We start from the raw sequence: 23330 nt of genomic DNA, 5'->3' as shown, positions 1-23330 counted from the left end.
TTAAAAAAAATATTTAATGTAAAATAAATCTGCAAGATGTTAAAATAAAAATAAAATAATACCGTCTTACTATAAGCCGTGAATAATTGCGCAATGCCGCGTTTTTGTTTTTATCATTAGCAGACAAATGTTTACATTTTTCTGTTATTGTTATTATTTTAATTTGCCAGTTATTTGATTTATTGAATCTCTAAAAATTTTCAGGAATAGGACAATGGACATTTATCAAATTATTCTTCCCCTGAATTATTATGTATAAATTTCTGCAGATAGGGAAGAGACATTGATCAGCTTATTACACTAGTCTCCAAAGTTTTATAATAATGTTTCCTTATAAATTAACAACTGTGGGGTCTTTTATTGAACTGATTACTTGTCACTGGTTAAATTTAATTATAGAAAAAAAGACATAAAATGGAAACGAAACCCAATCCATGTAAGGAGGATGATAATGGAGAAAATATAGAACAGGGATTAGAACCCACGGCCCCTAGCCCAGAATCTACTGATATTTTAGCAGGTAATGCTTTATAAGGAGATCATTGGGTGTTCCATTTACTGCGCCCAATAGAAAAAATCTTAGCAATATAAAAAAAAAACTTTTTATATGACTTTTAGGAAGGCAATAAGAATTACATCAAGAGTCATATGATTTTCCATTATAACTTCGCTAACCACTGCACATAGATCTTTATTGTTATGAAAACCCCGGAAGGGTTAAGGCTATTAATTTTATTGATCTACCTTTTTTAGATGTTAGGTATCGACACAGTTAGTTGTTAGTTTTCAATATTTGAGTACAAGAAGAAATTTCTGTCTAGCTGAATGAATTTTTCCAGTATGGCTTTGAAACCGATCAATATCCGCTGTATTGGAAACGGTTCTTAGCCATACTGAAAACTAATATGTAGCATCGCATCACAGATAATTCTTTCCAAATATTAAGATAATATTATATTTAAAAGATTAAGATTGGGCTAATAAAACTGATTTTAATATTAATTTTATTCATTTTATAATCTGCAAAAAGCTATGTATAATACTATGCAATAAATAACTTTAATTCTCTTATATTTTTCAGGCCCAATTCCTGCGCAATTAGAACCATTACAAAACCAGGACGATAGTAACAGTTTAGCTAACCAAGAACCTAGTAATAATCTAGCTAATCAATGCTATCTTCCTACCTATGATGAATCTAACGCGGCTTATTCAGGTGCTGTTTTTAAAAGCAAAGCTACTCTATAATTGAAATTTTCTAACTGTTAGTCCGTCCGTAACAACATAAAAACATAAAAGAGCAAATTAAAGGTCAACTTTATAAGAAAATGATAAGTTTCTCCGAAATGATTCTCATTCAAATTTGTCTAATTTGGCGAGAAAAAACAATAAACTCCGTTTTTCACGTCATAAAACACATACCTTTACGGACAATCCACCTAAACAAAAAATGACCCCCCTTCTAGCAACACTTTTTATGCCAGGTTATGGGTATATGCCTTGACAGCAAGCAGAACAACAACCGTTGATAACAACACAACCACAACAACAATTAGTTGTAACACAGGTATCTACCTAGTTAATTACCCAGGGAAGGAGGGGACATTGGGCTGTTTAATACACTAGTCCCCAAAGTTTTATAACAAAGTTTTATTATTTGTTGGCTTAATAAATTTGGGTATTTTTATTGAATTTTAATTGGTTGGTTCATTAAGTTGAGTGTCTAAACATTTTAACCACTAATTGTAATCTACAGAAAGGGTAATTTTGTGTATCATCATTGGGGATGTTCATTAAAATATTGGCCATTGTCTTATCCATTAAAAGCCCTGGATTTATTTAGATTCAATATTTGCCAAGTCCTGAGTTTGGTTTCAAACCCGAGGTGATGATCTGTCCTTACTGTCTGAAGAATATTACCACTGATAGAGGTAAATTCAGAGAGAGAGAAGGGGACAATGAACTGTTTATTACACTACATAGTCCCCAAAGTTTTATAATAACGTTTTCTTATTTGTTTGCTTAACGACTCTGGGACTTTATTGAATTTTGATTGGTTGATTCATTAAGTTAATTGTTCAAACATTTCAACTTCTAATAATTGTAATTTTCAGAAGGGGTTATTGGGGGGGGTATATAAATTAATCATTCATTGTCATATCCCTTTAGATCCCTTGGTAAATTAATGTTATTTTATTGGCGAGGGAGGGGACTTTGGGCTGTAAATTTTCCAAGTGTTATTAACATCTTATACGAGGGTTCAATAAATTTTACTGTTATTAAAAAATAAAAACAACCTAACCAATCTCGAGATCATAATTAACATATCTTTAAATTTTTCTAGTTCTCTGGCCAAACTGGTGTGCTTGGTTTCTGGGATTTCTACTCTGCTGTTTTCAGGTATATTTGTGCATTACTCTCAGACAAACAAACCAAACCAACAGTTTAAATAAACTGTGTTAATCACTCTATGTCATAAGCTCTATTAAATACAAGTGATTAAATATTGAGCACTCTAGTTATTCTTGTGATCAATCAAACACAATACTTTAAGTAACTTGGTAATTTTTATGGCCATTTCATACAAAAATTAAAAATATTTTTAGGTTACAACAAGACAAGTAAAAATGTATGTATATTTTAATCTAGTACCTAAGGGATATGGATTTCTTGACAGGGGATAAATTGTCGTCAATTTAGGTTGCTTATATGGATCTCATTTATTGGTCAGTTTGTTCATCGAGTATTAGGGGATGGGAAAGTGTAAAGGGGGTGGATGGGGGGTATCGTTAATCTAGCCAGCTAGGGGTATAACTTTATAAGAGTACATGTAAATCTACTGCAACATCCAAGTACTTATATATCGATTGGTGTAGGGTTCATTTATATCACCTATTGATGTAACTGTGTTTATTTCCATGACAAATTTAGACGTCACATAACTAAGATCATATTCAATATTAATTTCCTAAAAAAATATATTGGTAATTTGATTATTAACTGATGACATCTTTAGATGATGTTTTTATAAAAATGTACATTTTTTGTGGTGTGGAATTTGGGCAGATACTTATTACTTCAGTAACTTCAGTAAATGCATCTAGAGACCCCTTGGGCCACTTGTGGGGATTGGTGATAGAAAGGGGTACGTCAACCTTCCACTAAATAGAAAATGTAAAAAATTGTGGGGTGTATTTTTTCTAGAGAAGATTTTTCTTGGGAGAGTGGAGTAACGATCCCCCAAATTAGTTATACACCTTACCCAAGCCTATAAGCAGTTTACCTACAAGGGAGAACCATATCGATCCCGTGGTTGATCACATCAGACAGACAGACAAAACATCCTTTTTTTATTTGTTTAAGGATTGTATTTTACATTTTTTTTTGTTAAAGTATATATAATTTAGTCAATCGTTAATTCATAGAATGCCTGATAGGGTCATACAATCATTTTAGACTTCCTCCCCCCCCCCCCAAAAAAAAAGCCTTATCCAACCCATCTCCCCATCTCCCTCTTGGGGTAAATCCATTATCGAAGCCATTAACTATTAAAAGATATTTGTAGAAATATTGCATAAGTACACAGTGTTTTACTTTTATACCCTACAACTTATTAATTTTTTTTTTATATAAATGATTAAACAACAACAAATAAATATTGATGATAACTAGTTCTAAGGATCTGTTCATCAATTAATTCTAAGTTCATTATAATGATTTAAAAGAAAATGAGAGCACAAATTTGATTGTCTGATAAAATAAATCACGTAAATTCTAATATTTTTTCATCCTGATTCAATTAAAATTTTATTACTTGGATGCTGCACCAGATATTTATGTACTCTGTAAATCTAGCAGTTGGCTAAAATGTTAATAACCTCCCCCCCCCCCCTATCCACCCCTCCTGCTGGATGAATTCTGACCAATTAGTGTGGTCCAAATTAGCAAGCTAATTTTCCCCTGTCAATATATCAATTGGTAATCCCGGAAGAGTAGAGCCCGATCAGTTTACTGGTTACCAAGATCTTAAGCTTCAGACAGACAGACGGACAGACATCAAGCTACTTTGTATTATAGATAACTAACCCTATATATATTTTTTTCAGTGTTATTGCTGTATGTGTATTCCATGTTTGCTCTACAGTCGCAGGAATATGTCTTTGTTTGTATTAATTTAACAAAAACAATTTAGGGTTGGGCCGGATATCCGGCCATTTTCAACATCCGACCGGATATTGTAACTATCCGAATACCGGATATCCGGTAATTTGCCGAATATCGAACGTTGGCTAGACATCCGGCCGGGTATCGGATATCCGGCCTTAGAAATAAGCTGGATATCCGGTATCCGGCCAAAAAAGTATCCGGTCCAACCCTAATAAACATAATATTCTTAAGTATCATTACAACAAACCCGCTACCATGCCTTAACACGTAGCGCATCCGCTTGTCGTCGGGATTGTGAGGTGTTCGAATCTCGGCTCATTACCGCGTCAAATTGTTCCTACTGCTGCTATGTCAGATGCGCAACATTAATAAAAGACAGAGTAGGGGGAATACCTCGGCCCAAAACCAAAACTTTTAGTTACTAGTTTCCATTGTTAATTACACCAAAATTTTAAATTTATATAGTACAATCATCCAAAATGAATAACGAAGCCGCTAATCTGAAAGTTTGGGTTTGCCTATTTTCTTGGTTATCATTCTATGTGCACACTAAAGGACAAACATACCCTAGTTTTAGAGTAGTTGTGCTTCTAACAGAAATGATCAGGGCTCGGCAGAAGCGCTTCAGCCTCAAATTAAAACCCTCTTGTGTGCAAAAACAAAATTCTGTAAAGATTGATTGTCTGTTTAGGAAAAGGGTTAGAAATCCAGATGTATTATAAATTCATAATATTACGAGTTTACTGAGGCTTACGCGCGACTGCCAAGCCCCGGAAATAACATATAACAAACATATAAAAAATAGACTGAAGAGTGTAACACATAAATGCCCAGAATGCCACAAAACCCTTGGCAAGTATAATGGTGGATGTTGAACTGGTTTTTGGAAGATTTTTTTGTGGATGCCAAAGGATGAATTAGATAAATTAAAATATAATTATTAATGTACATATGTATAATATTATTGTTAAAATATTTTTCTCTACCCCAATTTATGGTTTTAGAGGAGTTGGGCAACTCTAACATTACTAGGAGATGTACTTACACAAATACAACACTAAAAATTGTAAATTAAAATGATTGGTGGAAACGTTTGAACTTTTTTAGTTTGTACAACCCAGTCATAATCTAATATTACCTCCTTAAGTTTCAGCCCTTTATAAACTTAGGGGAGGGGGGGGGGGGGGGAGTTAGTAAATTTGCAGTTTGTCCAATCCCTTCCTGAATCATAGACGTTCAAGGGTGGGTGTAAATGGATGTTTATCCCCCTCAAACTTTGAAATCCGTCATTTTACTCGCCTAAAAATAAAATTAAAATACATTAGATTACCCCCTTTGAAACCCCTCAATTTAACCCCCTGTCCTCAATTCTTTTTTATTCCTAATTATGTTGGCTGCGCTATACTTTATGGACATAATTGTCCTTGTTCTAACAAATTCTAGATAGATAATTCTAGTATAATAATTAGAAATCGATTGTTGATCTCATATTTTTATTGTTAAAACAATATATACCTAATCTAAAATGTTTTAATGTACTTTTTAAATGAATACTTCCATAAAAATTTTAATCCGTCTTCTGTAAAGATTCATGTTATTGTTCTATCCCAGTATATATGGCTTCGAAACCGATTAATATCCGCTGGATTAGAACCGATTCTCAGCCATACTTTTAAACTCATGTATAGCATCGTATTACTGACAATTTTCCATAAATATTGAAATAAAAATCATAATATTAATACCAGCCCCTCGGGTCTAACAAAACTGGTTTTTATCTTATAACTTTTCATTTTAATATCCGCGGAAAGCTCTCTATAATACGATGCTATAAATAACTATGCTAGTTTCAGAAGTACAATGGATGTTTACAATGAGCAGTGGGGTAGAAAATATTCATTCATTTAACAACAAGGATGACAACATCCATAAGTAGTGAAGCACAAAATCATAGAATGGACAAACGGATTAAATGAGTTAGAGAGCAAATGTTTAGTTGTAATAACAAAGAAAAGAAAGAGAGAGTTTATTCAAAAACTCAAAAAATTTCAGAAGGACAAAGCAGTTACAGCTGCCTATCTTCAATAGCAGTTGAGAAAATCGCAGCTTTTGTTAGTCTTTCCGAAATATTGGTGACATTTGGATTAATTTATACTGACTCACAAAGTTCTCAAAATCGTTGGCTAAAAAAAACGTTCCAGACATCAAATATTGATTTTTTTACACTTTAGTGTCCAAACTCTTCCACCAATAATTCTAATCAACGCAAGGGATAAGTTTGTTAATACTAATTGGAGTTGTATATAAAGAGTAGCTTAACTTATTATCACAATAACTTCCTTAAACCATTGTCTTCAAAACAATTTCTATAAAAAATCTTCTAACATCAAAACAAGTTTTTCATAAAAATAAACAGGAACTTCTATTCATCAAATTCATCGAAAATTTATTATTTTTAGGATTAAATAATATAGTACTTGGTTTTGTTTATCAAATCAGGGATTTAAAGGGATAAGATAATAGCCAAAAAATTGATGTGTACATCCCCAATGTGACCACACACAAAATTACCCCTTTTGTAGATTACAATTAGTGGTTTAAACGTTACACTCAATTTGATAAACCTCCAAATAAAATTCACTAAAAGTTCCCAAAGATGTTAAGCCACGAATAAGATTACGTATAAGACTTTGGGGACTAGTGTAATATAAGCTTAAGCTTCAGACAGACAGATGAACGTACATACATCGTTCTACATCATATAAATGGATGAATATTTAAAACATTATGAATTAGAACACTGCAGAAAAAATCAGCGGTTACCTAGATCTTAAGCTTTAGACATACGAACGGACGGACATACATCGTTTTACTTTGTATTATAGAATAATGGGATAAATATTTAAAACAATATGAATAAGAACACTACAGAAAAATTCAGCTGTTACCTAGACCTTAATCTTCAGACAGACGTACGGACGGACATCCATCATTCTACTTTGTATAATAGGATGAATATTTCTAAAAATTATGAATTAGAACACTGTAGAAAAATGCACAGACAACAAAAGAAGCTTGGGCATCTCTCCAACTTGGTCAGGTACTTTCGTTATAGTATAGACGTCCAAGGGGCGGGGGTAAACGTTGGAAACCCTCATCTTACCCCCTCAAATTTAACAAAGAAATTAATAAGATTATCCCCCGCAAACCTTTGAAACAACTCATTTGACCCACTTAAAATGAAAAGCTTGGATGTTTCTTTATTAAACTGTAACTATGTTCTTTTGTAGCCAACTTTTTGTTTATGTTTAAATGAAAAACAATCATTATTGGGGATATACATCAATTTATCTTTCATTGACTTATCCCTTAAGATTCCTGAAAATACAATTATTTTCTCCATAGGTATTTTTTTCGCCATTTTATGAACCTAAGAACATCTAAAACAATGATCTCCAAAAAGTTTATCTGTCTATGTCTATATGCTATTCTTCTTTGTATTCTATTTTATATTCTTCTATGGAAGGTTTTAGTCAAGTTTTCTGTAACCTTATTATATTCTGCTAATTTTTAGGGAAATGGCTAAAAACTGCAGAAATGAAAAGTATGAGAATTTAAAAATTAGATGTTCAGGTAGAAAATGAATATCTTTATATCTTACCTAATTAATTGATCTAAACTTTTTGTCACACGCTGGACAAGTAGCAGTTGGTTTATTTTAAGTCTTTAAGATGACGAAGTAGGAACTAAACCAGTGCAGTGTTTGTAAGGGATAAGACAATGTACGTATAGTAAATATTCCCTACTGTTAAAGTTAGTGGTTGAAAAGTTTAGGTATTGCTAAATTGAACTAACCAATCAAAATTTGATAAAAAAAATGGGAGGGCATGATCATAAAACTTTGGGTACCTATATATTTTATAGTCCCTCTATCACCGATTACAACCCTTTAATCTATATCTAATCTAAATATATCATTTTATTAAGATGGAGAATTAAGATTGAACCAAGTAATAGCTTTGCTCATTCTACCAGAACTTTTGGCTGTTGAAGTTATACCAGCTCAAGACCTTATTATGGTTCCAGATTTAACAATTCAGGTATATATCTATCTATCTGTTTGTCTATCTATCTATCTATCTATTTGTCTGTCTGTCTATCCATCCATCTATCTGTTAAAGTATTAGTAGGTATATATCTATCTATTTATCTGTATATCTATATACCAACTATCTGTTAATCTGTATATCCATCTATCTGTTACCCGTTTTGGCAGCTCAAGATCTTATTATGGTGCCTGATTTATCAATTCAGGTATATATTAATATCTATTTTTCTGTCAGTCTATTTATCTAACTATCTATTTGTCTGTCTATCTATCCATCTCTCTTTGGAGGTTATGGCAGCTCAAGACCTTATTATGGTTCCAGATTTAACAATACAGGTATATATCTATCTATTTGTCTATCAACTATTTGTTTGTCTGTCTACCCATCTATCTGTTGAGGTTATAACAGCTCAAGACCTCATTATGGTGGCTGATTTAATAATTCAGGTATATATCTATCTATTTATCACCTATCTATCCATCTATCTATTTGTTTGTCTGTCTATCTATCCATCTAGCTGTTGAAGTTATAGCAGCTCAAGACCTCATTATGGTGTCTGATTTAACAATTCAGGTTTGTTTGTCTCTCTATCTATCTATCTGTCTGTCTGTCTGTCTATCTATCCATCTCACTGTGGAGGTTAACAATACAGGTATCTATTTGTCTATCTATCTATCTAACTATCTGTTTGTATGTCTATCTATCCATCTATATGTTGAGGTTATAGCTGATCAAGACCTTATTATGGTGCCTGATTTAACAATTTAGGTTTTATATCTATCTATCTATCTGTTTGTCTGTCTGTCTATCTATCCATCTCTCTGGAGGTTATAGCAGCTCAAGACCTCATTATGGTGCCTGATTTAACAATACAGGTTGTATATCTATCTCTTTTTCTGTCTGTCTATTTATCTAACTATCTGTTAATCTATCTATCAATTCATCTATCTGCTGAAGTTATAGCAGCTCAAGACAATTCAGGTATACATCTATATATTTATCTATCTATCTATCCATTTATTCTATAAGTTTGTCTTGTCAATCTGTTTGTCTGTCTGTCTATATAACCATTAATCTGTTAAAGTTTTAGCAGCTCAAGACCTTATAATTGTTACAGATTAAATAATTTAGTTATATATCTATCTATTTATCTGTATATCTATCTATCTATCTGTCTGTTTGTCTATTTATATATCTATCTATCTTTAACGATCAATCGAATTTTCTGTCAGTATTTGCTTAAAGTGGCTGACACCCTTTACGTTGGTTTCAAATTGATTTTGTTCTTTTGTAGGGACTTGGCTGTTTTAATATTTCCGACGCTTTTAGCTGATTTAAAAGACCCATTACAAAATCGGGACAGGGTCCCCGTCCTGAGGACGAGTTTCATATTCCCTCTATATAGTATTGTATATGAATATTTAATACCTGTATTCCTTTAATTTAATAGTTTTTATTTAGGAGTTTCACTCTCGAATGCAGAGCCTATTTCAATCCATGAACAAAGATATCGATACAAAACTTCAGGTTCAGTTGCAATAAGTTTGAAAAAAATCAACTTTTATGTGTTGGTTTATTAAGTTGAGTGTTTAAAAGTCTCACCACTAATTTTACTTTACAGAAGGGGTAGTTTTATGTGTTATCATTAGAGATGTTCATCTATTTATTGTCTTATCCCTTTAGATCCCTGAATTGCAACTGTATGATATTAAAGGAGATAAATGCCGAGATAAACTCGAATCCCATTCATTTCATCTACAGATCTCAGACCTCCATTTCTAGTGCCAAGTATTTGTTATCCAGGTTTTCAAAAGACAAATTATTTATGACACGCGACTGCAGGGTGGCATTAAAAAAACCACTTGGTTTAAACCAAGTGGTTTAAACCAAAAAAAAACAAGCTTAAAAAAACCAAGGTGGGGATGGTTTTAAAAAAATATATTTATACAAAGGCTTACCTATCTTTCCAGTTATATCTTTTTATAATGTAAATAATACAGTAAATAAGTGCCAAAAACCTAAATACCTGATATAAAATTATTTTAATAGTTTAAATCTTGTACTTTGGTGATTATATCTAATAGCATACAACAGTAGACACAGTGAAATAGAGACTTACAGATATATAAAATATACAGGTAATTATTTTAAATGGTAGCTGAACTGATTTTTGATTTATTGGTGCAAAACTTGTCCAAACTTGAAATATAATTTTAATCTACAGAAGGGGAAATTTTGCTTATCATCATTTGGGATATTTATAAATTCATTTTCCATTATCTTATCTTTTAAAACCCATGCTTAACTTTTACATTTGATTGATTGTCTAATATATGCCTACTAGTTTGTCCCAGTATACCAATTTATTATTAATTGGATCTTACACCAGATTATCATGTACTCTAATAAAGAGAAACTTGTAGCTGACTTATATAACGATCTCCTTCATCCTCTCTTTATCCCATACCATCCCCTACTACTGGATGAACGAAATGACCAATGAATGACGTCCATGTTAGCAACCTAAATTGATGACAACTTTTATCCTGTCAAAATATCCACGTATATTCTATATCCATTAGTACACTGTGACAGATCACTACATCATCGAATTAAGATCCCTGAAACAGCAATAATTTGTCATAAATATTCACCAGTACCCATCCTAATTCCATATCGCTGCCGGAATCTCCGCTGGTTCCGCTATCCTTGGCTCCATCCCCCACCACCAGCTATGCTCCAGGAATATTTACTTAACAATGTTTTTGTTTTGTTTTTTATATCATTGAATTTTGATTGGTTGGTTCCAAACTATTAATGTTCAAACTTTTTAACCAATGATTTTAATTTTCAAAAAGGGTAGTTTTGTGTATCTTCATTGGGTACATTTATAAATTTTACATGGTTGTATTTCTGATTGGTTTTTATTAAGTTTGGGTACCTTGCTTTTGATGAGCTACTTATGGTGAAGTAAATATTTGTTCAGTGCCCCTATCCCTGGCTCCTTCTCCCACCCCCAGTTACCCCCAACACATGGTCCACCAGCTCAATTCTCTCGCCCCCTCCCAGCTAAATTCATTGGCCCCGTCGCAGCTCAACTCGCTGGCCCCCTCCCCCACAAATATGGGCCAAGATACGCCGCCTCAGATATCGAAAAATGTGGAACGGGTAAGTTTAGGGAGTAGGGAATTTGGACATAGGACTGTAAATTACACTGGTACCAAAAGTTTTATTTCTATGCTATTTCATTTAATCTCTCAAAAACTTTGGGTACTTTTCATGAATTTGTAAATTACAAAACTTTACAACAAATAATTTTAATTTACAGAAGGTGTAATTTTGTTTAAGATCATTGGGGATATACATTAATTTATTGGCCATTGTCATATCTCTCAAGATCGCTGAGTAAGTTTCATATTTGTAGCGAATCTGCCCTATAACTGGGATAGGTTGGTACCTCCATCGGTTCCTGAAGCCTAAATCGGCCTCTAGGCAGTTTCTATATACTTTTCAAACAAATAAATATTAAAGATAGACAGCTAATTTTTTCTTTGGTTACATAAAGTAAAAAAAATATATATAGAGCTTCTTTTTAATATCATTTATAGTTTTTATGTTAATTCATTTTTAAAAGTGAAGCTTTTTTATAATTAGGGTAGGTCCATCCGTTGAGGATAGATCTTTTCATTATTTAGACATTTTAGAATTGTTCTATCAATTTCAAACTTTGCATGATGATTCTTATAAGTTATAACAGTTAGGTACGATATAGAAAGCGTAGCAACTCTATAATCCGTGCGTCAATTTTAGAATGTGTTGATTTTTTCACTTTTTTGACAACAACTTTTTTAATGATAAAATAATTATCCTATTCATCTGATTTTTTGAGTAATGATTCCTAGTACAACATTGTACAATATTATAAGCGAAAAATCTTAATATTAGAATACCAAGTAGACATGTCCTTTTACTTTACGCAATTTTGGAACTATATATGTACATTTTTGTTTAAACTTACACATTTATTTTCTCCTTATAAAATTCTTAATCTACAAGAGTTATTGTTCGTTTGTCCTTCCCTTTTTATTTTAGTCATTTTGAATGTTGTCATTCTTGTTTTTCTCTATTTGTTCAGATCCTAAATTTAGATTCAAAAACAAATTATAAAATCTACTGTTTATTATAAATTACTAAATCTTATTCCTAGGTAATCATTTAATAACTTGCTCTTTTGACGCTCTAAAATATAATTAAACAAGGATGACTAAATCTATAAGTAATGAAGCACATACATTTTAGTATAAAATGAATAATCACGGAGTTAATTGTAGGCAAAATAGACAGACAGATAGACAAAAATATGTTTAGTAGATACGATTCACTTTGTCTGTCCGTCCGTCAGGCAGTCAGTCCATAACGCTATGGAAGAAACGTGATTTTCTCAGCTGTTATTCAAGATAGACGGCTGATTATTTGTGTGAAGACTCTCTATACCAATGAGCATCCAGTATGTAATTTTTTTTGTCCGTCGGTCTGTCTGTCAGTCATAGTACAAAATATGAAAATTAAAAATGTGTAAAGGTTTCGTGATTAAAGGTAACATGATTCTTAATTTTGACAACTGCTCTTTAAATCTCTTCATTTTTCTTGGCTTCGCCAATTATGAATGTTGTCATTACAGATAGATGTATATACAGATGACTACCTGCCCCCCTATTCCTAGGACCTTTTCGTCTGCTAGCAAATTATTTTCTGCTACTAAGCTGTGTATTCCCGACATTATTGGTTGATCTTCAAAGACCCAATTGAAAGTCGGCACAAGGTCCTTGGGATGGGGGGGGGGGGGGCATACAGTTATTTAACCCCTTCCACCTCTAGTGTTTTACTCTAATTTCCCAACTTTCATTTGTTGTGCTTCGCTGCTTATGGATATTGTCATCCTTGTTTTAGATAATAAACCAAGAGTTGGTGCACGGACTACAAGACCCAGATATTATCTTCTTCAATGAGAGCCAATTTTCAGGTGAGTGTGGGTGTGTGTTTGTGTGTTTGTGTGTGTTGTTTGTATGTGTGTGTAAGAGAAAGATAAAAAGAGGGAGGGATGTAATTTCAGTATTATGTAGTTCAAATTTTTGCCGCTAGAGAATGCTGCTTTTTTATATACTAACATTTCTTAAGTATTACCTAATTTTTACAACTTTCTTTTTAATTTTGTTTGGTGTTTTACATAATAATTAGTTGAAGTTTTAGTTCCAAAAAGCTTGTAAAGACCTAAAATTAGTATAAAGCGGTTTTATTTAGCTAATTTTGGTCCATTTATAGCACAAAAGTAGGCTATTTCATACTAAAATTTTGATAATTTTTTAAACACCTTTTTTGTATGCAGCGATAAAATCCCTGCTGTATATGGTAATATTTCATAAAAATTTAGTATTTTCTTCCCCTAGAGAGGTCTCTTGGGGCACTTGATGGTGGGGATTAATTGCCTCACCCTCCACTTAAAATTTTAGTTTTAATAATATCATTCAATAAAAGTTTTCAACGAATAAGAAAGCGTGGGTATAGACCCTTTCGTAGCAACGCCTTTTAAGGGGCGTTTCATCGTATTTCCACAGTAGCTTTTGATAGGTTAGGTAAGTTTAAGTTGGGTTAAGTGATTTCCCCGCAGATTTAGGCAATTGGCCCTGCAGGGTTAGAGCCCCCCGCAAAGCTAGAAATAGGAAAAAAGCTACTTTAAAAATACGAAGGAAAGGGACTAAATTCGAAAGCGTTCTTGTAATACTTTTGGGAATAGAGTAATAAACAGCCCATTGTACCCTCCCTCCCTTAAAATCACCAAATAAATTTTGTTTTAGGTGGGGGTGAAGATTCTTTTGTAGATGATGTTGAAAGCCAGTATAATTATGTTACAGCTACTACTAACTCTGTTGGTCAAGATAAAGAGAGGAATAATGAATATATTATGAGACAGGTATACTCACTAAATAGAGGATGTTTGTCTCCTATCAATTACCTCACACGGGCGAGCCTGCTATCCATGACTCTTTAAAGTAATGTCCAACTTCCAAGGATAACTAAGGAGAGCCAAATTTCTCATTTTCTGTCTAAACACCAGGGGTTTTAGTTTAAGTAACATCCATCAGACAACCAACTCTTTGAGTGCACGACCTTTGTCTGAAAGTCATAACTGTGCATAATAATGAGTTGTGCCTCTTTTGGGCCAAGGCACAACAGACATATCATTTACATTAAAGTCAAGGGTTGGTAGCTTTACCTTCCTAATGTAACTGCGCATAGAAAATTTTTAGTAGCAAAGCTACTTTATAATTTACTTTTTCTGTCCGTTTGTCTGTCAGACATGCTACAAAATATTAATATTAAAGTATAAAAATACGTGAGGAGAAAGGTTTCGTGAATTTTCCTCCAGAATATTTGAATTTCTATTCTTGATTTTAACACATGCTCCTTGTCCGTAATCCCTTCCTTGATTTTTATTGGACTTATGCTTATGGATGTTGTCATCCTTGTTTTTTTAGGTTTTTGTTGATGTGAATCTACTAGGAGGTGAAGAAGTATCCCAACAACCTTGTTCAGATAACAGTGAGGCTTACAATGTACCCCCCATGGAAACTCAACCTCCAGGTATTTGTGTTCAGATACTAGTGAAGCTTGGAAACTCAACCTCCAGGTATTTGTGTTCAGATACTAGTGAAGCTTACAATGTACCCCCCATGGAAACTCAATCTCCAGGTATTTGTGTTCAAATACTATAGAAGCTTACATTGTACCCCCCCCCCCCCCCCCCCCTAGATATACCACACTTTTCTCGTATCAACTGTGGGGAATATCAAAGGATGACTCCATGCAAAATTTGAGCCTGATCCGGCCAAAACCGGCCGTGATTTTTATAAAAAACCGGTTTTTTCCGGTTTTTAGGGGGTATCTGTAAATCGATTCAGCTGGTGCAAAACCGGTTGGAGGTACAAAAAATTTTACTTCACATGAAATTTAGCCAATGCAATTGCCTACAAAAATGTACATTATCATCAACTTGATTGGACAACTCTTTCCCCTTCTAAATGTCCATTAAAATCTCGGAAACGGCAAAAATCGCCAAAAATCACGCCTTCGGCGGCGAATAACGGCTTAACGGTCAGCCGGAGGCGAATCAAACATAAGTAAAGAAATGTTCACCTCAAAAAGTTGTTCAACATCAAAGAGATGCTTGAAGTCTCTAAACGACTCCTTCCCCTCCTTTAAGGGGAAAAACTGAAAAAACGTGATTTTCAAAAGTATGCCCACTTCGTGGGTGTGGGGGGCACTGAACCCGTCACCCCAGGGTCACCAAATATAAAGTCTAGGCGGCTCACAATGCTGAATTTTCACCAAGTGAAAGTCTTGTGTCATTATCTCTTATGAGAAAAATGTTATTAATTAATTAAAATTTCAAATTGTGATTTTTTGATGGATTTCTTTGATGAAATGACAGGCCGGTCAATTTTTAGGCCATTTTTTGCGGTTTTTGGCCTGTCACGCCCAAACGTTTTGAGATAATCTCACGGGACCTTTTGCCCAACCTAAGTCTGGTTATTTGTGAGGCCTAAGAAAGAAAAAATTCCGGATTGGATGAAGCACGACGTCGCTGCTCGCCGTCAAAAATCGCTGGTTGGCTGATTTTGCCCCCTCAAACCCTCACCTTGTGCCATTTTTCTGTGTAAAGATTATTATTATAATCTTTTGCGTGAGTCTGATTTTTTTCCCTAGACCTCACAAATAACCAGACTTAGGTTGGGCAAAAGGTCCCGTGAGATTATCTCAAACCGTTTGGGCGTGACAGGCCAAAAACCGCAAAAAATGGCCTAAAAATTGACCGGCCTGTCATTTAATCAAAGAAATCAATCAAAAAATCACAATTTGAAATTTTAATCAATTAATAACTTGCGTGATTTTTGGCGATTTTTGCCGTTTCCGAGATTTTAATGGACATTTAGGAGGGGGAAAAGTTGTCCAATCAAGTTGATGATAATGTACATTTTTGTAGGCAATTGCATTGGCTAAATTTCATGTGAAGTAAAATTTTTTGTACCTCCAACCGGTTTTGCACCAGCTGAATCGATTTACAGTTACCCCCTAAAAACCGGAAAAAACCGTTTTTTTTATAAAAATCACGGCCGGTTTTGGCCGGATTAGGCTCAAATTTTGCATGGAGTCATCCTTTGATATTCCCCACAGTTGATACTTGATCTGGCAAGATCCGAGAAAAGTGTGGTATATCTACCCCCCCCCCCCCAGAAAACTCCACCTCCAGGTATTTACGTGTTCAGATACTAGTGAAGCTTACAATGTACCCCTCATTGAAACTCAACCACCAGGTATTTGTGTTCAGATACTAGTGAAGCTTACAATTTACCCCCCATGGAAACTCAACCTCCAGGTATTTGTGTTCAGATACTAGTTAAGCTTACAATGTACCCCCCATGGAAACTCATCCTCCAGGTATTTGTGTTCAGATACTAAGTGAAGCTTACAATTTACCCCACATGGAAACTCATCCTCCAGGTATTTGTGTTCAGATACTAGTGAAGCTTACAATGTAACCTCCATGGAAACTCATCCTCCAGGTATTTGTGTTCAGATACTAGTGAAGCTTACAATGTAACCTCCATGGAAACTCAACCTCCAGGTATTTGTGTTTAGATACTAGTGAAGCTTACAATGTACCCCCCAGGGAAACTCAAATATAATATCCAGACAATTACCTGGCCCATATGGTGGAGACCCTTTCATATAGTAGCTAATTGCTTTTGTGTTTTTTATAGGGACTCAAATGTGTTAATATTTCCTATGTATGTTTTTTGCATAAAAGACAGTAGTATTTTTGTCATTTCAAAAAGGCATAATTTTTTTCTGAAAACTAGCTTCGTTTTATTCTTGTATTATTTATAGATGAAAGTGCAATGAAAACAACATCTGGAAGTGTAAAGTGTGAAACCTGCCATAAAATGATCCAACGAAGAAATTTAGCCAGGCAAATTAGATAACTTAAATGCACTGTTTTACTTAGATTATTTCACCTGAACTATCAATTTGTATTTTTTATTTTTACTTGGGGGGTTAAAAATCTGAAAAAGGTGAAAAAATTAAGGTCAATTTATCTTGTATTGTCGCATTTGTGATGTTATCCAGGGATCTAAAAGGAAAAGATAATGTCTGATTAATTGAAGTACATCCCAATGATTATACACAAAAGTATTTCTTTTGTAAATTACAATTAGTCATTGAAACGTTTGGACACGCAACTTAATGAGCCAATCAAAATTCAATACAAGTCCCCAAAGTTTGAAGCCAACGAATAAGAAAACATTTTTTTCGTATTCATTCAATCCGGTGGATAAGAACCGGTTCTCATCCATACAAAAAAACTATGTCTACATTGTACCATATCAAGCTTTCTACGAATATAAACATGTACAATCATAAGATTAAAACCAGTTTTTTTAGCCCTGAGGTGCCGAGGTTTACATAATTGTACTTTCTATATCCGCGGAAGGCTGTTTATGATACGATGCGAGAAATAACTATTATAAAACTTTTGGGACTTGTGTGCTAAAAGCCCATTGTTCCCTCTCTCCCTCTACATTTGGAACACACAGTGTAAACAAAGATCAGCTGATTGTAAAGCATGGTACGATTGGTGTGCGATTGCCGCGTACGATTATGAAAAGTGTAATGTCGTCTTTGTTATCAATTAATGATGTTAAGACACAAACTATTGCACACATCAGCGGATAAATTCTCATGTACAGTATGTGGCAAAGGATTTTCAAGAAAAGTGCACCTCAACAATCACATCAAGCTTCACAAGGATGATAAAAGATTTAAGGTACCTTAATATGTTTAATTATGATTTTACCCTCGCAAATAAATAGTTTAAAACCTTCCCAGGATTTACAAAAAGCTTAATTGTAAAGGAGAACCATTTCATTTCAGCGGTTAGCTACATCCTTTGGTACACACACACACATAGAGACAGTGATCCTTTTACTTTATTTTAAAAAACATTTAGGGTAGTCAATATAAGATTATATTATACTATAAAATCCAATATACCTAATATTTTGTGGTTTATTTACAATGTCTGCTGAGAATTTCAATTTTTTTATTGCTTTTTTATGTTAACAATTATAAATCTTACTTTATAACAAATACCAGCGGCTACGCTCAAGAATTGAGGGGACAGGGTCAACATTAAAAGGGGTAGTTTCACGAAATGCATTTGAACTTAATTTAGTGAACCGCATATTTTTTCCTAGTTAATGGGTTAAACTACATTTATATAGCATATATTTGAAATAAATACAATGTTTTACCACGTAGTTTTTAAAATATCAAGACTTGAAATTGTCTTTTTAAATTGCATATATCACAAAAAGATGATTTTTAAGTCTTGATATTTTTAAAACTACGTGGTAGAAAATTGAAATTCTTTCAAATATATGCCATGTAAATATAGTTTAACCCATTAACTAGCCAAATATATGCGGTTCACTATATTAAGTTCAAATGCATTTCGTGAAACTACCCTTTTACATTTTAGTTTTTAAAAAGAAAAAGTTTTATTTGTTGGAGTGTTGGGATATGATTTCTCTTGGGATTGTGTTGTCTACCAGCAATTAGCGAGGTCATTTAGTACAAACAGACAGATAGACATTTTTTATATTTTGTATTTCAGTGTGATTTGTGCGATAAGAGTTTTCATCTGAATAGTTTCCTGACCAAACATAAGAAAATCCACGCAGCACGGGAATATAAATGTGACGTTTGTGATAAAGAATTCCTTACAAATGTTAAATTGGAAAGACACATGCTGTGCCATAAAGAGGAGAAAAATTATGAGGTAAAATTCAGGGATCTAAAGGGATAAGGCAATGGTCTATAAATTAATGTATCCCAATGATGATACACAAAATTACCCCTTCTATAGATTAAAATTAGTGATTGAAATGTTTGACCACTCAACGTAATGGTCCAACCAAACTTGTTAAGCCAAGGAATAAGAAAACATTATTATAAAATTTTAACGACTAGTGTAATAAACAGCTTTTTCTCTTGGTAAAATTGAAATCTATATTTTTATTCGGGGTAAATATTTGAGGCTGGAGACGAATAATATAAGATAATTCTTCAATCAGTGCAAAGGAATTTTCGACGGGGTGTTCAAGGTGCACTTGAAAATTTTGACATCCCACTTACATCAAAATCGAGGGCGGTGTATGTATAACAGGCAATGTTAGGGGGTGGATACACCCCCCTGGGTATCCTGACACTCCCAAAAGGCCCAAAAGTGTCCCAGAATTGGCGCCAAATTTTTTTCACACCCCTTTAATTTTTCCTTGACACCTCCCTAAAATTTGCCAATGGGGTGGATAAATCATCCTTCTGCACGTCTCTGCTTTTAGTTAAATGTTTGTTCAACAGGGTTTTTTTTTATCCCTAAAAGAAAACTTAAATTAAAACAATTTTATTACATTTTAGTGTGATAGATGTAAGTCAGCATTTAACAGAAAAGATAATTGGAAGAAGCACATGAAAAAGTAAGAACTATTAAAGGCGAAGCTTTTCTTTAACTAGAGTTGTCAAAGTCAAATTGTTGGCTAAGATAGATATTGTTAACAGACAGACACAAAGACTTCTAGGCACTTTGCTGGAATAAATTTTGTACCTGCTGTTTATACAGTGTGTTGGTCAAATCTGCTTCCTGTTCTTTCCGGCCTCTAATCCTCCAGTCCCGGGTTACCACTGTGGTTGTCCGGGCATATGTTTCTGGAAATATGAAGGTCGTGGAAGTAGGGGGCAGGTTGATGTTGGTTTGCTAAAAATAATAAATATTAATATGTGAATCAACATTTTAAACCTAAAGCTTTATCCTAGCTACCAGCCTTAGTTTTCCCTCCCCTTAATTTAGATACAATAGGGGTTAGGATACAATATTTACTTTATAAAGAGAAATGGCAGCTCTACCTGTATATTGGATAGTGCCAGCCTAGATTTCTCTTAAGAGCCGGCAGACATTATAGATAGACGGTCTGAAAAAAGTTTTGTTTTTGAATAATTGGAAAAAAGAAAGAACAGACCGATTATTTATAATATCTGCCGCAGTAGACTGAAAGCAACCTTCTGTTCTGGCTCGACCTAAAAATGGACAGCCGTTAGATTGGACTGCACAAGAGTCGGCCCGTCCGTTCAAATGTCCCATCGATTTCAAACTTTAAATGATGATTCCGATAACAGTTTAGAAAGCGTAGAATAGTTACCAGAATGTCCTTAAGTTATATACCTAGCATATTTATTATTTAACCTGTTCATCTAAATTTTGGGATATGATTCCTAGGAAAACATGGAAAATATTTTAAGCGAGGCATCTCTATAGTCAAATCCGAAAAATCAAGCATGTCCTTTCACTGTATCATGTATTAACTAAATTTTTTCAACAAATTTACTTGCAATTTTTATATCCTACTCATTAAATTCTGACACTCTTCAAGAGTTATTGTTTGTCCTTCCTTCTGATTTTAGAGCTTCGCTTTTATGAATGTTGCTATGCTTGTTTTTTTCATATATGAAGGAACATAAATAGACTAACCGACAGTTAATACCAGTATGTTTTTCAGAGGTTATAAAATCCAAGTATAAGTATTTAGGGAACATAGATAGACAGACGGACAGATAAAGTGACAGATTAACTGAATGCTGCTTTGGCTGACAGACAGACAAACAGACATAGATAAATATATAGAAAAATATATAATATTATTTTTGGTGATTTTTCTCAAAGTGCCCATAGATCATAAAAATCTTTCCTTATTTTTAAAATAAAAAAGAGGGTGTTGTTTACTTTATGCTTAACCCCTATAGGTGGTACTAACCCAGCAGGGCCTATACCTGTGCTTTCCAAACCTTGCGGGACTGCTAAGTTCCTAATATAACCCAACTTATCGTGATCTAAAGTAAAACACAAATGCACTGAAAACATCCCCTCTCTTTATTTTTAATTTATTTCAAAATAAAGGGGTGGTTGATCTACTAGACATTTGAGGGAAATCACTTTTTTTGTTTCAGAGTTCACAACATCCAGGTGCCAGATTTGAGAGAACACAAGCTTGTCAGTCAAATTGTTACCACTAGTGTTTAAACTTTTGAACCAAAAGTTTTAATCTACAGGAGGAGTAATTTTGTTTATCATAATTGAGAATAAAACTTAAAAAAAATATATTATAATCTGGGAGGGAGAGATATTGGACTTTAAATTTTACTGGTCTCCAACAACTTGATTGGTTTGTAGTAAACAAAAGCAGTGTTCAAACTTTTGAACCAATAATTGTAATTTTATCATACTTGAGAGTTTATGAGTATAAAATCATCTTCCTTTGTCCGCAGGATTAGAACCGGTTTTCAGCCATACTAAAAATTATGTATCTTATCGTATTACAGACAATTTTCTTCAAATATTGATATAAAAAATCATAAAATACCAGTTTTGATATCCGCGGAAAGCTGTCTATAATACGATGCGATTAAATAACCATCATTTAATCGAGGTATAGCAATAATATTTAAATAAAAACTTACTGCCATTTGAATATTTGATATATAATCACTTGGATGTTGCGCCAAATTTTCATGTACTCTGATAAAGTGATACTTCCAAGCTGGCGAATATAACGATACCCCCCTATTCAGCCCCTGTACCCCATTCCCTCCCTTCCTACTGGATAAATGAACTGGCCTATTAATGAGGTCAATATTAGCTAGATAGACGACAAATTTTCTCCTGTCAGTTCTCAGTTGTTGGTCAATACCTTCCTCCCTGGTCAGGGGAGGGGGATGGGGTAAAGCAATAAGGGGGTATCATTATATTAGCCAGCTGAAAGAAACATTTTTTAGGGTATGCGAGAATCTATCTCAATATTCACGTATTCTATATCCATAGCCCCATGTATTTAATGTTATATCTACCTCAAAATATGTGATTTATTTATAATTCATGTATAATGTATATCATATTTGTATTATTAATAAAGATATTTGTTCTGTAATTATTTTCATTTTCAATTATTTTTTTGTGAGTTTTTTTTTATAATTATAGAACTATTATCCTTAAAGAGATAGATTGATTAATAGAAAGAATAGGTAGATGGATAGATAGAACATGCTTTGATCGTAAATTTGTGGTATTAAGTGAAAAATGCAGAGGCTATTACCATTACCAATCCAAGGAAGGATTAAAAAGAAACCCAATCTTCTCTAGCTACAAAGAGGTTTGCTAAATTTTTTGATTGTTTTATCACTATCTACCTCCCTCATTCTTTTCTGTTTCTCTCTGTATATCTCTCTCTTTTTTTTCTTTTTCTCTAATTATCTATCTTGTTTTTATATTCTTGTCCCTTTTTTCATTTGTCTTTTATTCTCTCTCCTCTCTCTTTATCTCTCTCTCACACACTCGCTGTCTGTCTGTCTCTATCTATCCATATCTATCTGTCTCTTTCTTATCTATTCCTCTCTCTTTTTTTCTCTCCCTTTCACTTCTATCCTCTTATTTTCTTCTTTCTCTATTTCTCCTCTATATGTATTTAAGGGTTCCCGGTTCAAGCCCCGCGACGTGCAAAATTAACTGATGAATTGAGCCATACTGATGAGCCCTAAAATAATATTTTTTTAAATTAATAATTTTTTGGGGGAAAGGGTAATTTTTTTTAGGGGCGATTTCTCTAGGGAGGGTGGTGGTACCCTCCCCCAAAATAGTTATAAACCTTCTCAGGACCAGTAAGTACCCTGTAAAGGAGAACCTAATCGGTTCGGTGGTTAGTGAGATCCTTCAGAAAAGACAACGACAAACAAACAAACAGAAATCCTGTTTCTTTAGTATGAGGATTTAACTTTGACTAGTTTTCATAGAACTAATATTTATTTTCCTTTAATTCAAAGTACAATTTATTTTGTAGTAAGGATAAAACACCTAAAAAATATTTTTGAACTGCAGCTGCTTCTAATTTT

The 23330-nt window shown here is 33.6% G+C and overlaps 1 protein-coding gene and 1 long non-coding RNA gene across 5 annotated transcripts; both read left to right on the top strand.

The window, feature by feature from the left end:
- The first annotated feature begins 378 nt into the window (after nt 1-378).
- On the top strand, nt 379-6008 carry LOC145333786 (uncharacterized). Of its 2 annotated transcripts, XR_013884601.1 has the most exons (7): nt 379-520; nt 1082-1216; nt 1485-1567; nt 1844-1931; nt 2345-2400; nt 4107-4150; nt 4973-6008. It is a non-coding gene; the product is annotated as an uncharacterized LOC145333786 (long non-coding RNA). The 2 variants fall into 2 exon arrangements; XR_013884600.1 differs by lacking the exon at nt 4973-6008 and having other exon boundaries at nt 381-520; nt 4107-4151.
- Nucleotides 6004-22333, top strand: LOC145333785 (uncharacterized). Of its 3 annotated transcripts, XR_013884599.1 has the most exons (17): nt 6004-6052; nt 7207-7267; nt 7742-7800; nt 8155-8267; nt 9738-9803; nt 9991-10079; nt 10934-11019; nt 11263-11444; nt 13227-13299; nt 14132-14247; nt 14813-14918; nt 17223-17304; nt 18039-18159; nt 19009-19173; nt 19812-19870; nt 21396-21971; nt 22221-22333. XR_013884599.1 is itself a non-coding variant. In XM_080179020.1 (16 exons), the coding sequence occupies exons 1-16, from the start codon at nt 6028-6030 to the stop codon at nt 21466-21468; spliced, it is 1476 nt and encodes a 491-aa protein (XP_080035146.1). In that variant the 5' UTR covers nt 6004-6027; the 3' UTR covers nt 21469-22300. The 3 variants fall into 3 exon arrangements, 2 of the variants coding, with proteins under 2 accessions (XP_080035146.1, XP_080035147.1); XM_080179020.1 differs by having other exon boundaries at nt 21396-22300; XM_080179021.1 differs by lacking the exons at nt 6004-6052; nt 7207-7267; nt 7742-7800; nt 8155-8267 and adding an exon at nt 8799-8849 and having other exon boundaries at nt 21396-22302.
- Nucleotides 22334-23330: the final 997 nt, after the last annotated feature.

This window comes from Acartia tonsa, chromosome 12, assembly GCF_053477335.1.
Source record: "Acartia tonsa isolate MP-2025a chromosome 12, ASM5347733v1, whole genome shotgun sequence".
Taxonomy (NCBI): Eukaryota; Metazoa; Arthropoda; class Copepoda; order Calanoida; family Acartiidae; genus Acartia; species Acartia tonsa.
Note: the sequence above shows the minus strand (reverse complement) of the source record. Positions and strands in the feature narration are given on the sequence as shown.

What these genes read in the sequence shown, in the direction of transcription:
- LOC145333785 (XM_080179020.1), top strand. Translation starts at nt 6,028, where the DNA reads ATGGATGTTTACAATGAGCAGTGGG. An exon ending in CATCTCTCCAACTTGGTCAG is followed by an intron (nt 7,268 to 7,741) that starts GTACTTTCGTTA and finishes GCTAATTTTTAG; the next exon opens with GGAAATGGCTAAAAACTGCA. An exon ending in CAACGAAGAAATTTAGCCAG is followed by an intron (nt 17,305 to 18,038) that starts GCAAATTAGATA and finishes AATGATGTTAAG; the next exon opens with ACACAAACTATTGCACACAT.